Here is a 14,777-nt window from a genome sequence, read left to right on the forward strand (position 1 = left end):
TGGATGGATGAATGAATGGCAGAGTTCATGGATGAATGGCAGAGTTGACAGATGGAGTGCAAAGTGGACTAATGGATGATAGCAGAGTTGATGGACTAATGCATGAATGGCAGGGGGGATGATGGAGGGCAGAATAGATGGAATGATGCATGTCAGAATAGAAGGATGGATGGCTTAGTGCAGGGATGGATGGATGGCAGAGTGCCTAGATGGATGGGTCGCGGATTGGATGGATGGATCACAGAGTAGATGCATGGATGGCAGAGTGGATGCATGGATGGCAGAGTTGACAGACTGATGGTTGAATTGCAGCCGGGATGGACAAATGGATGGCAGAGTGAATGGATAGATGGATGAATGGGTTTATGGATGTATAGCAGAATGGACGGACAGATGGATGGATAAATGGCAGAGTGAATAAATAGGTGGATGCAGAGTGGATGAATGGATAGATGGCAGAGTGGATGGATGGCAATGTTGATGGCTGAATAGCAGAGGAGCTTATGAATGGCAGAGTGGATGGATGGCAGAGTGGATGGGTGGATGGCATAGTGGATGAATGGATGGATGGCAGAGTTGATGGAGGAATGGCAGTGGGGATGGATGGATGCAGAGAGAATGGATGGCAGAGAGGATGAGTGGCAGAGTGGATAAAAGGATGACAGAAAGGATGGATGGTCGAGTGGATTAATGGATGGAATAGTGTATGGATGGATGGCAGATTGGATAAATGGCAGATTGGGTGGATGGATGGATGGATGAATAGCAGAATGGATTGATGGATGGTAGAGTTGATGAATGGATGGCAAAATTGATGGATGAATGGCAAAGGCGATGGACAGATGGTTGGGTGGATGGATGGGTGGCTGACTGGATAGATGGATTATTGCAGAGTGGACAGATGGGTAGAACACTGGATGGATGGCAGAGTGGAAAGATGGATGGAAGAATGATGGATGGTTGACAGAGTGGATTGATAAATGGCAAAGTGGATGAATGGATGGATAGCCGAGTTTATGGACTAATGGATGAATTGCAGGGGGTTGGATGGCATAGTGGATGGATAGATGGAAGGATGAATGTCCGAATAGATGGATGAATGGCTGAGCGGATAGGTGGATGGATGGATGGATTGCAGAGTGCCTTAATGGATGGATTGCAGATTGGATGGATGGCAGAGTGGATGCATAGATCGGAGAGTTGATGTGTGAATGGCAGAGTGCCTTGATGGATGGATTGCAGATTGGATGGAGGGATCGCAGAGTGGATGCGTGAATGCATGGATGGCAGAGTGGGTGGATTGATGGATGGCAGAGTGGGTGGATGAATAGATGGCAGAGTGGATGGATGAATGAATGGCAGAGTGGATGGATGAATGAATGGCAGAGTTCATGGATGAATGGCAGAGTTGACAGATGGAGTGCAAAGTGGACTAATGGATGATAGCAGAGTTGATGGACTAATGCATGAATGGCAGGGGGGATGATGGAGGGCAGAATAGATGGAATGATGCATGTCAGAATAGAAGGATGGATGGCTTAGTGCAGGGATGGATGGATGGCAGAGTGCCTAGATGGATGGGTCGCGGATTGGATGGATGGATCACAGAGTAGATGCATGGATGGCAGAGTGGATGCATGGATGGCAGAGTTGACAGACTGATGGTTGAATTGCAGCCGGGATGGACAAATGGATGGCAGAGTGAATGGATAGATGGATGAATGGGTTTATGGATGTATAGCAGAATGGACGGACAGATGGATGGATAAATGGCAGAGTGAATAAATAGGTGGATGCAGAGTGGATGAATGGATAGATGGCAGAGTGGATGGATGGCAATGTTGATGGCTGAATAGCAGAGGAGCTTATGAATGGCAGAGTGGATGGATGGCAGAGTGGATGGGTGGATGGCATAGTGGATGAATGGATGGATGGCAGAGTTGATGGAGGAATGGCAGTGGGGATGGATGGATGCAGAGAGAATGGATGGCAGAGAGGATGAGTGGCAGAGTGGATGGATGGACAGATGATGGATGGATGGCAGTGTTGATGGATGATTGCAGAGTGGATGGCTGAATGGCAGAGTGAATGGATGGATGGCAGAGTGGATACGTGGATGGATGGCAGAGCAGATGTATGGAGAGATAAACGTACAGATGAATGGAAGAATGGCAGAGTGGACTGGTGGTTACAGAGTGGGGGCAGAGTGAATAAAAGGATGACAGAAAGGATTGATGGTCGAGTGGATTAATGGATGGAATAGTGTATGGATGGATGGATGGCAGATTGGATGGATGGCAGATTGGGTGGATGGCAGGGTGGATGGATGGATGAATAGCAGAATGGATTGATGGCTGGTAGAGTTGATGAATGGATGGCAAAATTGATGGATGAATGGCAAAGGCGATGGACAGATGGTTGGGTGGATGGATGGGTGGCAGACTGGATAGATGGATTATTGCAGAGTGGACAGATGGGTAGAACACTGGATGGATGGCAGAGTGGAAAGATGGATGGAAGAATGATGGATGGTTGACAGAGTGGATTGATAGATGGCAAAGTGGATGAATGGATGGATAGCAGATTTTATGGACTAATGGATGAATTGCAGGGGGTTGGATGGCATAGTGGATGGATAGATGGAATGATGAATGTCCGAATAGATGGATGAATGGCTGAGCGGATAGGTGGATGGATTGCAGAGTGCCTTAATGGATGGATTGCAGATTGGATGGATGGCAGAGTGGATGCATAGATCGGAGAGTGGATGTATGGATGGCAGAGTGCCTTGATGGATGGATTGCAGATTGGATGGAGGGATCGCAGAGTGGATGCGTGGATGCATGGATGGCAGAGTGGGTGGATTGATGGATGGCAGAGTGGGTGGATGAATGGATGGCAGAGTGGATGGATGAAAGAATGGCAGAGTGGATTGATGAATGTATGGCAGAGTTCATGGATGAATGGCAGAGTTGACAGATGGAGTGCAAAGTGGACTAATGGATGGTAGCAGAGTTGATGGACTAATGAATGAATGGCAGGGGGGATGTTGGAGGGCAGAATAGATGGAATGATGCATGTCAGAATAAAAGGATGGATGGCTTAGTGCAGGGATGCATGGATGGCAGAGTGCCTAGATGGATGGGTCGCGGATTGGATGGATGGATCACAGAGTAGATGCATGGATGGCAGAATGGATGCATGGATCGCAGAGTTGACAGACTGATGGTTGAATTGCAGCTGGGATGGACGAATGGATGGCAGAGTGAATGGGTAGATGGATGGATGGGTTTATGGATGTATAGCAGAATGACGGACAGATGGATGGATAAATGGCAGAGTGAATAAATAGGTGGATGAATGGATAGATGGCAGAGATGATGGATGGATGGCAATGTTGATGGCTGAATAGCAGAGGAGCTTATGAATGGCAGAGTGGATGGATGGCAGATTGGATGGGTGGATGTATGGCAGAGTAGATGGGTGGATAAACGTACAGATGAATGGATGAAGGGCAAAGTGGATTGGTGGATACAGAGTGGGGGCAGAGTGAATACATGGACAATAGAAAAATGGATTGTAGAGTGGGTTTATGGATGGAATGATGGATGGATGGCAGAGTTGCTGGATGATGGCAGAGGGGAAGGATGCAGAGTGGATAAATGGCAGATTGGCTGGATGGATGGCAGGGTGGATAGAAGGATGACTGCAGAGTGGAAAGATGGATAGAAGGATGATGGATGGTTGCCAGAGTGGATTGATGGATGGCAAAGTGGATGAATGGATAGATTGAGTTGACTAATGGATGAATGGCAGGGGGATGGATGGCAAAGGAAGGATAGATGAGAGGATGAATGTCAGAATAGATGGATGGATGATGGATGGATGGATGGATGGATGGCAGAGTGCCTAGATGGATGGTTCGCAAATAGAATGGATGGATCACAGAATGGATGCATGGATGGCAGAGTAGATGCATGGATTGCAGAGTGTATGGATTGATGGATGGCAGAGTGGATGGATGGATGGATGGCAGAGTGGGTGAATGAATGACAACGTTTGTGGATGAATGCCAGAGTGGACTGATGGATGGCAAAGTGGATGAATGGATGGATAGCAGAGTTGATGGCCAAATGGATGAATGGCAGAGGGGATGATGGTGGGCAGAGTGAATGGATGAATGTCAGGATGGATGGATGGATGGATGGCTTAGCGCAGGGATGGGTGGGTGGATGGCAGAGTGTCTAGATGGATGGATCGTGGCTTGGATGGATGGATCGTGGCTTGGATGGATGGATGGCAGAGTGGATGCACGGATGGGATAGTGGATGGATTGATGGATGACAGAGTGGATGGATGGAAGAATGGATGGAATGGGGAAAGACTGTATGGTGGATGAAAGAATAATGGCTTAAAGAATGTAAAGGTGAAATAGTGGATGTCAGCAGGTGGATGGAAGGGTAAAAGAATGACCGGATAGATGCATCGATGAAAGAGTCAAAGAAGCTGTTCTAAGGAGAGTTTTGCTGACTGGCTTCACCTGGTTTGTGGTATCAGGCATTTAGTTCAAAGTGGGGGCTAGTTTAATTTTCTGGCTACTCCCTTGCAGGCAGATATTACAGCCGGAAAAATGCCTCTTTGCCGTTTGCGACATTTGTCACATACCTCTTGATGGTTCTTTGGACATTTTCCACTTTATTATTTTTAACATAAATGTTGTTCTTCTCAAAGCCCCCGGCTTTTTTGTAACCAGTGACAGCGGCGGCGGAGCACATGGCACTTGGCCGAGGGATGCCTTCACGAATGCAGGCGCGCGAGCGGTATGAGTTACAATGCAACGCAATCCGCGGCTTCCGAGGTCAGGGCTATTATGTCGACATATCTTCCTGGCAGCACTCACCTCCTCTCAGACTTAATCACAGGAAGCTTTGTGTAACCGCTGTCAGATGGCGAATGTTAAAAGATAAACAACCCCAACTGGCTCCACTGACTCTCGGTCAATGTGCTCTTTGTGTGGCGTGTCAATCCACCAATGGCGACGCTCGCCGCGGAGCGGGTAAACCTCGAAAGAGAACCGTCTGTGAGCAAACTGCGAGGCCCCACAAAAGCACATACCAAGGTAAAGGGACGAGAAACTAGTTTTTCTGCTGCTTTAGTACGGGAGTTGAATTGCCTTTATATAAAAAAAAGGAAGACTCCACATTCAACTTTTTACCTTTTCTATCATACGAAATATATAAATATACTTTGAATTTGTCATTTTCTGTACAGGTTCTCGTATTTACTGAGAAAGTCTTACATTGGGTATTCGTCGGAGTCAAAATCACTGCTCAGATCTGCAACAGTAGCAAGCTTAGCTACTTAATGCAAGATTGATCGAATCAGAAGCATATATTGCGCACTGTGTTCTGATGTAGTGAACATTCTCAAATCGCCATAAAAAGGCTGCATGTGATTTGTTAAAAGACATGCTTTCGAAGCTAAAATGTGCGTTGTTCTTGTTTCGCGTGTACTGAACACAGTTACTAAAATGAAAAAAAAGAATAAACGGGCATCTCCGATCCTCACTCATTCATTCCTTTTTTTTCTCTGTGGAAAGAGTAATTGGGACTATTATTAAGAGAATGTCAGCCAAGCAGTGTTCTGCATAACGCTTCATAACCAATTTATGACGCCTCTACGGAATTACCCAATTTAATTTAACAACTTCAGAATACTTGGAATGCGCAGTTGTTTTTGCCAGGATTATAAATAGTGACAGCAGTGAGCTTTTAACTCTCGGAGGCAACTTGTCACTCGATGGTCTTGTCAAGGCCGAACATGTCGTCTATGTTTTTCTCTGTACCTGGCCACTAGTATATGTAGTAGACCCTTATACTCACTACCATTCCTATGTGATTCTTAGAGTTGTATCTATTTGTATCTCTTCCTTGAGTGACTTTACAACTTGTACATTTGGCAATTTTCTCTGTTTGTATCTCTTCCTTGTGTGACTTTACAACTTGTACACTTGCATTTTTTTCTGTTTGTATCTTTTATGTAACTCATGTAATCCTAAATCCTTATGTATCGCAACTGGTTCTTTTGTAAAGCGCTCTGACACCTTCGGGTAATGTTCGCACTATATAAAATCGCATTAAATAAAATAAATAAATAAAAACACACTGTTACAGTTACTGTTTCAAGTTCGTGTTCTCGATGCACGACAAATCTCGCATTCTGGGCCTGAACCACAAAGATTCTGTTACACACATGAATTTAAATAAAGGCAAGCAAAGGATGCATTTACGAAGGGCAACCACAAATTTAACAGAAACCAGGAAGGCAGACAGGATTTGTGACTATGGACATTCCACCAACCTGGTGGAAATTTTGCACTTGAACATTTAGGTCTACATTCACCCAAAGACACCGCAGTGCGGTACAAACAACCTTGATACATTTCTGGGCAGTAAAAAGAGTGGGTAAGTACACCAGGGACTGACTAAAGCAGGAAAATAATCACAGAGCAGCAGTCGCACTATTCTTAGGCTGGCCTTTTCGTTCTTGAAGGGGCAGGCATCTTCATCCATTGGTCAGTTGGTGTGTCATTCACATTTTGTTTCGGCTCACTATAGCCTTCACCATGGGGAATATGATCAAGCAACTTCAGCCATGGGCTAATTTCACTTTGAGTGATGCATTCTGCTCTTTCAGAAGAAGCATATCTGCACAAAAAATAGCTTCCTTTCTCGAGAGGTAACAATAACAATGTATGCTTTTTTAGAAAAAATAAAATATTTTTGATTTCAGGCAATTTGTTTATATTGACCAAGTCCCAGTGACTCCCCAACAAAATTTTTCACAAGCAATGGTGAAACAAGATCCGCACCGGCAAAGGCACAAGCCTGTCAGGCAATGCCAGATCTACAGGGTTTGCCAATGGTAGTTGTTCACAGTCCTCTATGAGGACTATGGACTAAAGGATGCATGTCAATGCTCCTTTTGCTTGGCACTCAGTACCAGGTGTTACAGAACAGTAGATAGATCAGTTGTTCTAAGACATTGTTTATCAACCTTCTTAAATACGATGACAAAGAAATGCACTTTGCACTTCTGATGGTTCAGGGTTTTCTTCCATATAAACTATTTTCCATCCAAAATCACACAATGGGCAGTTACACTTTGTATAAATTTATACTGTACTCAGTTTCCTTTTCAATCATGTTTTTTTGCATTTTAGTCTTCATGACCTGGTAGAGGAGAAACTCTATCAAACGTAAAAGATACATATTAGGAAATCTGATGACTAATTAGATAACATATGAAAAAACGATCTTAATAACTGTTCTAGTGAGGACTCTGGGCTACATGTACAATAAATGTTGCACAGGCATCAATATTATTTTTCGGCTAGGTGCCCAGAGGCAATAAAACGTAAATATATCTAGTGCTAATAAAAATCCAATAATTCCCTGTGGCATGCAGTCTAATATACATAGTTTTCCAATCTTGCTTATATGCCTCACTTAACCATGTGCAAATACGACAGAAAAGCATCTCTTACTCGCACAAAAACATGGAATGAAAAATAGCCTCATACATGGCAAAAAGAGGAAACTTTGTACAGGTTGATATACGTACAAAAACTCTATGCAGTTTTACTGAACTTACCAGGCAGAATTGGAGTGGGTGTGAGTTTCATCAGTTTAATATAGGAAGCGCCTGGCACAGACAGATCTACCTCCTTTTCCTCCTCTTCTTCAGGGGTGTCACCTTCCTCTGGCGGTGGTATTTCTGGTCTTGCCTGTGGCACAAATCACACAAGAACGAAATGAAACCCAACAATCAAGACATTGTGAAAAGAAGTTATTATGTGCAATGTAGCAAATTCATTTATTTTTTTTAAATGAACATATTTATTTATTTGAATATTCTGCTTTTTTAGACGCAGAACATCATTCATTCTGGTGTTGTTTTCTTCACAGTGGCCAAGTCAGGAATTTCCTTATAATATTCAATTTATTAAACTGAACGAGCAAGTTATTAATCTTTGGTAACATCTTTTCTGCTGGAGACTATCTAATCGCAGAAGCCTCACCTAGTGAGTACCTCAGGTGCCAGACTGATCTGAGAATTTCCAACAGCGATTCTCTTCTGCAGCAGTTGATGGTGTCGTGCGACTCCGCGTTGGGTTTGTCCCACTCTGAACGTGGTGTTCGGGCCACTATATCTGCACCACCTCCATGTGCTGGTGTCAGTTTCTTTCTGATCTCTGTCTGCACCATAGGACGCAGAGCATGTACAAATCAGATATGTCAGTGCGCTGATCTATAGATGGGATCTTATAAATGGATCTTAAGAGTTCATTCCACAGAAAGGGGAGAATGGTGTGTTGGAGAGGAATCTGTTATTAGATAGAATCTCTACCAGAAAAGATATTACTAAAGCTAAGTTAACTTGTTCTTCTGATAGAGACTTCTAACCGCAGATTCCAGACCTGTGAATTAAAACTAAAACAGCACCTCCCCAGGTGGTGGGTCCTTGGAGTGGGTCAGACCAGGAAATCCTGCAGGACAGATTAGGCAAAATGCCTGTCCCGCCGGACCGGACTATGCAGCCAGTAGTAATTTGTGAATGTGTTGATAGACGCCCACGTTGCGGCCTGGCAGATGTCCGAGACTGGAACGTTAAATACCAGCTGAAGCTTTTAGTGGCAGTTTCTTGGCTAGCCCTTAGCAGATCTTAATACTTAAATCAATCCTTTGGGAGATGGTTTTCTTTTGTACTGATTTCCCTTCTTTGCTCCAGAGAAGTCCACGAAAAACTGTTTGTTCAGGCAGTGGTCTCTGGTTCGATCAATGTGGAAACTACATGCCCTCTTATGGTCAACATGGCAAAGTCTTTCTTTCTCCTTGAAGGGATGAAGCAGAGCATAGAAAAATGCCAAATTGATAGATTTCCCTGTGTAGAAAGGCATGATCACTTTTGGTAAGAATGATGCTTTTTTCCAGAGAACTTTTTTGTCCAGGAAGAAAGATGGGGTTGGCTAAACAAGGCATTAAGCTCACTCACCAAGCCAAAGTAATGGCGTTTAAGGGCACCATTTATATTGTCAGCAGACATAGCAAGCAGCTATAAATTGGTACAGATAGTATGCACATAAAAAAAGGTGAGAATCAAATTAAAGTCCCACTGCGGCATCACAAAAGGAACTGGTGAGACCATATGAACTAGTCCTTTTTAAAAAACCCTTTAAAAAGGGATAGCTGATTGGGAAATGGTGGAAAGGCTGAAATGGCAACATGGCCTTGATGGGCTAAAGAAAGAGAAAACAGTAGAACGTAATATATTGTTGCCTATAAAGGCTGGTTGTCACAGGTGGAACACCAGACTACAATCTTCTCCCAGCGACCTGCATATACAGTTTTGGTGGGAGGATGCCATCCTGCCAGGATGCAAACTTCTACTTCGGGAGAAATATCAAAGGCCATCAACTATTGCTGCTCAATCTCCAAGCAGGGAGGTATAGATTGGGCAGGCTTGGGTGTAGGACTCTGTTCTCCTTCTGTGATAGGAGGTCGCCCTGAAGAGGCATTGGAATCGGAGAGCATATGGCCCATGGCAAGAAGTTCCAAGGACCACACTCTTCTCCAAGTCTGGAGCCATTATGATGACTTGGTACAACTATTTTCTGACTTTTGTCAGCACTCCGGGCAGCATAAGCAGGGCAGAAAAGGCGTACAGGAGTCCAGAGTCCCAATCCAGGAGTAAGGCCTCTCCAGGAGTGAACTGCTTTGGGAAATCCAACATGCAAAGTTTGGACACTGCATATTCTCTGCAGTGGCAAATAGATTGAGCCACGGTTCCACAAATTGCTGAAAGATGCCCTGTGCAACCTCCAAGTGCAACTGCCATTTGTGATCCATTGTGCAACATGAGCTGACCTTATCCGCCCTGGCATTTACAGATCTGCTAGGTGCTGTGTAACCAGTGAGATACTCTGAGTGCTCATCCACTTCGAGAGACCTACAGCCTATTGGCACAAGGCACAAGACCCCACACCACCCTGTTTGCTGCAATACCATATGGCGCCTGTGTTGTTCATGAGAACCTGTACCCTGTTTTCTCTGATGGATGGAAGGAATGCCTTCAATGCCAAGCAAATCAATCTCTATTCCAGCAAGTCGATGTGGAAGCAAGTATTCGCCAGAGATCATAGTCCTCTGATCACGGTGACAATAACACACCAATTGAATGTGACCTTATCCCCTTTGAAAATTCCAAGACTCAACAAAACGAACATGCGGACCAATCAAAAGATTCAGTAAAGCAAATACCAATGGGAAAAACTGCACTGCATAAGCTGCATTTGAAACCTGTCGATATATCAGAGGAACCTGAAGCAATTGGCGCAACATCCCTTATTGCACAAAAGAATTATCACAAACAACTAGGACCACAACCACTAAACCGAGATGGGTTGAATCAAAATGATCAGAAATGCCTAACCAAGAGGCAAAAAAAAACGGGCAAGGAAAATCAGAAATCAGCTGTCAAACTGCCCACCAGCCAGCCAACAGATATTGAAAACATTCCCTATCTTTAATCAGGCAAAACCCAAACCAAAGCTAGAACCGGGCCCCACACCGGGGAAACATAATCCATCGCTTAAGACACAGACGGAACATAAAAACTACAAAGACAACGAGGATAGTCAAATACGACCGTGGACAAGCCCCAAGGCCACATCTCAAGCTATAACAAAAAAAAAAGTCTTCACAAATCGAGGGAGTGGGACCGGTTAAAAACTTAGAAGCAGGAAATGCTAGTAATGCGGAACTTTGGAGTGCAACATCCATTGCGAATATCACTGACAATAGCATGGGTCGAGGGTCCGGAGTAGCTACCCATTTAAACAAAACCCAAGATAATCTTCAGGACGAATCCCGAAAAACGGAGTCCGTTCTCAAACAAACATGGTGCACCACTTCGGATGATAAAAGGAATCCCTCAAACAAGGCGGAGCAAATGAATAGATATGATCTATGTAACAAGAAACCTCACTGGGCAGTACTTAAAGACACGAACAAAAATCAAAAAAATGTCTCCTCCATTCAAGAATAAAGGCTGATAGTCATATGGATGACTAACCAAAACTTACAATACACATTGGTACTAACGGTACTCAAGCATTTTATGAGACTGCAAATGCGGAAAGAATAGGTCAATGTCTTGGACCTGTGACTATATCTAGTGGGCACCACAGAGAACAGGCGGGACCCAACAGATTAGCTCACGAGGCACAAACCACGACAAATACGCCACTAGTACTAACTCAGAATGAAACGTACAATCAAATAGGGCAATACCTTCACCTTAATGCAGAGGCTTACAATGATCAGAAATCTGCCACTAACGAAACAGCTCAGATCAGTAGCAAAGCACCCTCCGAGAAGGAACCAGCCACAGCGGGGAAGATATTGTTCATCCCCAGCTACGAGCCCCAAGGCACCCAAGACTACCTAAACCGAAGGAATATTCTCCACCTTACATCCTCCATTCCCAGCCTAACCCATCTAACGTCGGCTGACCTATCATCAATCGAATTCATCACGTTAGGAGAGAATGCCTCTAGGGAAGGCACATTTACCACCTGGAGGAGCTTAGAAGTGACAAAAAGCATCCTGGCAGAAGTAAAAAAATTTGAAGAGTGGGGAATATCTCTGAAAGAACAATCAAAAAAGGGCTACCCATCACCATTGCTAAAAAGATGTAGGAAAAGAATAGACTACACAATCCCGACCACTCATTCAATTCTACACGGTGTCAGGGGGGCCGAAACATCAATAAAAAGTCACCAGAGACAAATGCAAGCCATTAATGATAATTGAACCTATTACGAGGCCGGTAAAACTGAGGAAAATGTCATAAAACTGCTCTCATGGAACATTGCAGGAGCAAAAAATATCCTAAATCAAAGCAGGAAAACAGCTACCTGGGATCAATACGATATCATAGCGCTGCAGGAAACTTGGTCAACTGAGCCAATTGATGTACCGGGAAGATTATGCTTCCATGAAAACGCGACACGCTGTCAGCGCTACGGCCGCGCAAGGGGAGGTCTATCTATTTATGTTTCCACCTCATTAAATATCAATGTCTCGCAAATGCCTGCTTCAGCAATGGATATGCAAATCATCAAGCTGGAGAGCACAATCAAATGCGTGCCAAGGACAATTGTCCTAATCAATATGTACGCCCATCCAAAAAAACAGCAAAAAAAAGAACTGTTCCAAAGTGTAGTAAATGTTGGAACTTCCATCCGTTTAGATCACCCAAGTTGGGAGATTATTGCTACGGGCGACTTTAACTCCAATCTTTTGCATCAATCGGAGGAAGAGGACAATATTTCAGTGGCAAATGAAATGTGGACTGTCGAACCTCAGGAGATTATATCGCCCGTGAGATCAGACCAACTGGGTAAGCAACTGGTTTGGGACCTGGAACGACTCGATCTACGGGTATTAAATGAAAGATCGAAGCACGACAAACCGCCAGCTGCTCCATACATAGGCCATAATACAAACTCAACTCTGGACTACACATTAATAACATTGCCCCTATTGAGCCTGGTCAAAAAATTTCAAATAATTGGCACTCTAGACAGTGATCATTCCATGCAACACATTGAAATTAAACTAAGCTCCCCTAGGTATATAATGGCTCCAAAAATACCAGGCCAATTATCAACCTTCAACCTGAAGCGGCTTAAGTGGACAAGCAAAACACTATTTCAAATAGCATTGGATGCCAAGAAACTATTACAAATGGTCATGGCAGAAAATGACCTTTGTTCAGAAACCTGGGCTAACTTCGTAGAAAAATTGCCAAAATCGAGCTGTAAGGCCAGGAGGCATAGCAGTCCCACGACCAAAACCAAATTTTCAACAACCACTCTAGTTATGAAAACCCATCTTCAAAAGCTCACAAGACGGGTACAAGGATCAAGGACAAAGCAAAGCACCTGGCAAGAAGTTCGGTTGATTAGGAAAGAATACAAAAAGTTAGTATGGATGGAAAAAAGGAACAAACACAATGACTTTTGGGCCAAATTGATGCATAACATTAAAAAAGCAGACTCCAGAGCGTTCTGGATGCAAATTAATGCAATCATCAAAGCAGTACAACCCACAAGCATGACATGCGTCCCGGAAAACCTTTGGGTCCAACACATAGTGGATACATTCGCGATAAAACCATTGGAGCTCCAGGCCACGATGACTACAACAACACCTGAAACTACAAGAACTTGGGTCAAGGAAAGCAAATCCTCTTCCAATCCCAGAGCCATATCTAATGGCAAGGAGGGCTTGGACCAATCAATCTGGTCAATTGACGATCAACAAATATGCTCTATAATAAAGAAAGGCAAGCAAGAGAGTGCACCGGGGCCAAATGGCATCCCGCAGGCGATCTATAAAGAGGATCCTGAATTCTGGGCACGCAAATTTAATCTTCTATTCCAGTCCATTAGCAACTCTGGTCGGGTGCCTGAAAGTTGGAGGGGTGCTATCATCAACCCCATCTATAAAGGCAGAGATCGCAAAAATCCATCAAACTACCGCTTAATTGCCCTGAGTGATGCTGAGGCAAAATACTATGCATCCCTGGTGCTAGCCGATCTGGTACAGTGGTCTGATATGAATAGCAAGGTCCCGTTAAACCAGACAGGGTTTCGTCACGGAACTGGCACAATGGCTAATGCAATGGCGCTGTGCATGATTGGCGAAAGCAGTCTACTTAACCGTCGGGAACTATATACCTGCTTTGTTGACTTTAAAGCGGCATTCGACCGTGTTAATAGGAATTTGCTATGGGCCAAACTGAAAAAGCAGGGCCTGCCGGAGTCAATCCTAACGCCGATCATTGACCTGTATAGCAACACCTGGATGCAGGTAAAAATCAATAATGGGCAAAGGCTAACCAGGAAGATACACACCTTTGATGGGTTGAAGCAAGGTTGTGTGCTGGCTCCCCACCTCTTCAATTTATTTATGGCCGATTTAACACCAAGGCTCGATTTGGTCAATGCCCACCCGCCTCGGCTGGGGACGCTTTGTGTAACTCACCTATCTTACGCCGATGATGTGGTTCTGTTAAGCCAGACTCGAATAGGCCTGCATCGGCTACTACATGAGCTGACCCGCTAAACAAAACAGAATATGATAGAAATAAACTGTGCAAAAACAAAAACCATGGTCATAACCCGACGCCACAAACCGCCACAAACCGCCACAAACATTTACTATAGACAATGTCAAACTTGAAGCGGTGGGAAGTTACAAGTATCTCGGGATACTGCTGGATAAGCGTCTTAACTTCCAGGCACAATTCAACAGCATGGAAAAGAAGGGCATGGCCCTAATGCACGCCTTCACGAGCTTAGCTACCGAACTCAAAGGTCCTTTGGTCTCACCACTGCTAACAATAATGAAAGCTAAACGTATTCCAACAATAGCTTACAGGAGCATATTGCACCATGGCAAGAGTGCACAACTTTTGGATAAGGTGCAAATGAGAATTTACAAGCGCATCTTTGCGCTACCAAGTAAAGCATCCCCGGCCCAGGTAAGACTGGAACTGGGCCTAAAATCTCAAGTGCTACTGAGGAAGTATGAGACCATAAAATTCTGGCATAATGGCTGGATGCACCAAGAGATCATGCTCTATCGTGCTATGTGGGAAACCATCATCAAATGTCCAAATTCAAACTATGCCAAGTACCTCAAAATCTC

General features: G+C 44.2%; 1 protein-coding gene across 1 annotated transcript in view; it reads right to left on the minus strand.

The window, feature by feature from the left end:
- FOCAD (focadhesin) overlaps positions 1-14,777 on the minus strand; it is a 1,219,893-nt gene that overhangs the window by 545,681 nt on the left and 659,435 nt on the right. The window contains exon 21 of the mRNA XM_086961452.1: positions 7,654-7,786. Coding sequence (XP_086817578.1) covers positions 7,654-7,786 — 133 coding nt within the window. The remainder of the gene's footprint in view (positions 1-7,653; positions 7,787-14,777) is intronic.

Source organism: Lissotriton vulgaris, chromosome 3_1, assembly GCF_964263255.1.
Source record: "Lissotriton vulgaris chromosome 3_1, aLisVul1.2, whole genome shotgun sequence".
NCBI classification, from domain to species: Eukaryota; Metazoa; Chordata; class Amphibia; order Caudata; family Salamandridae; genus Lissotriton; species Lissotriton vulgaris.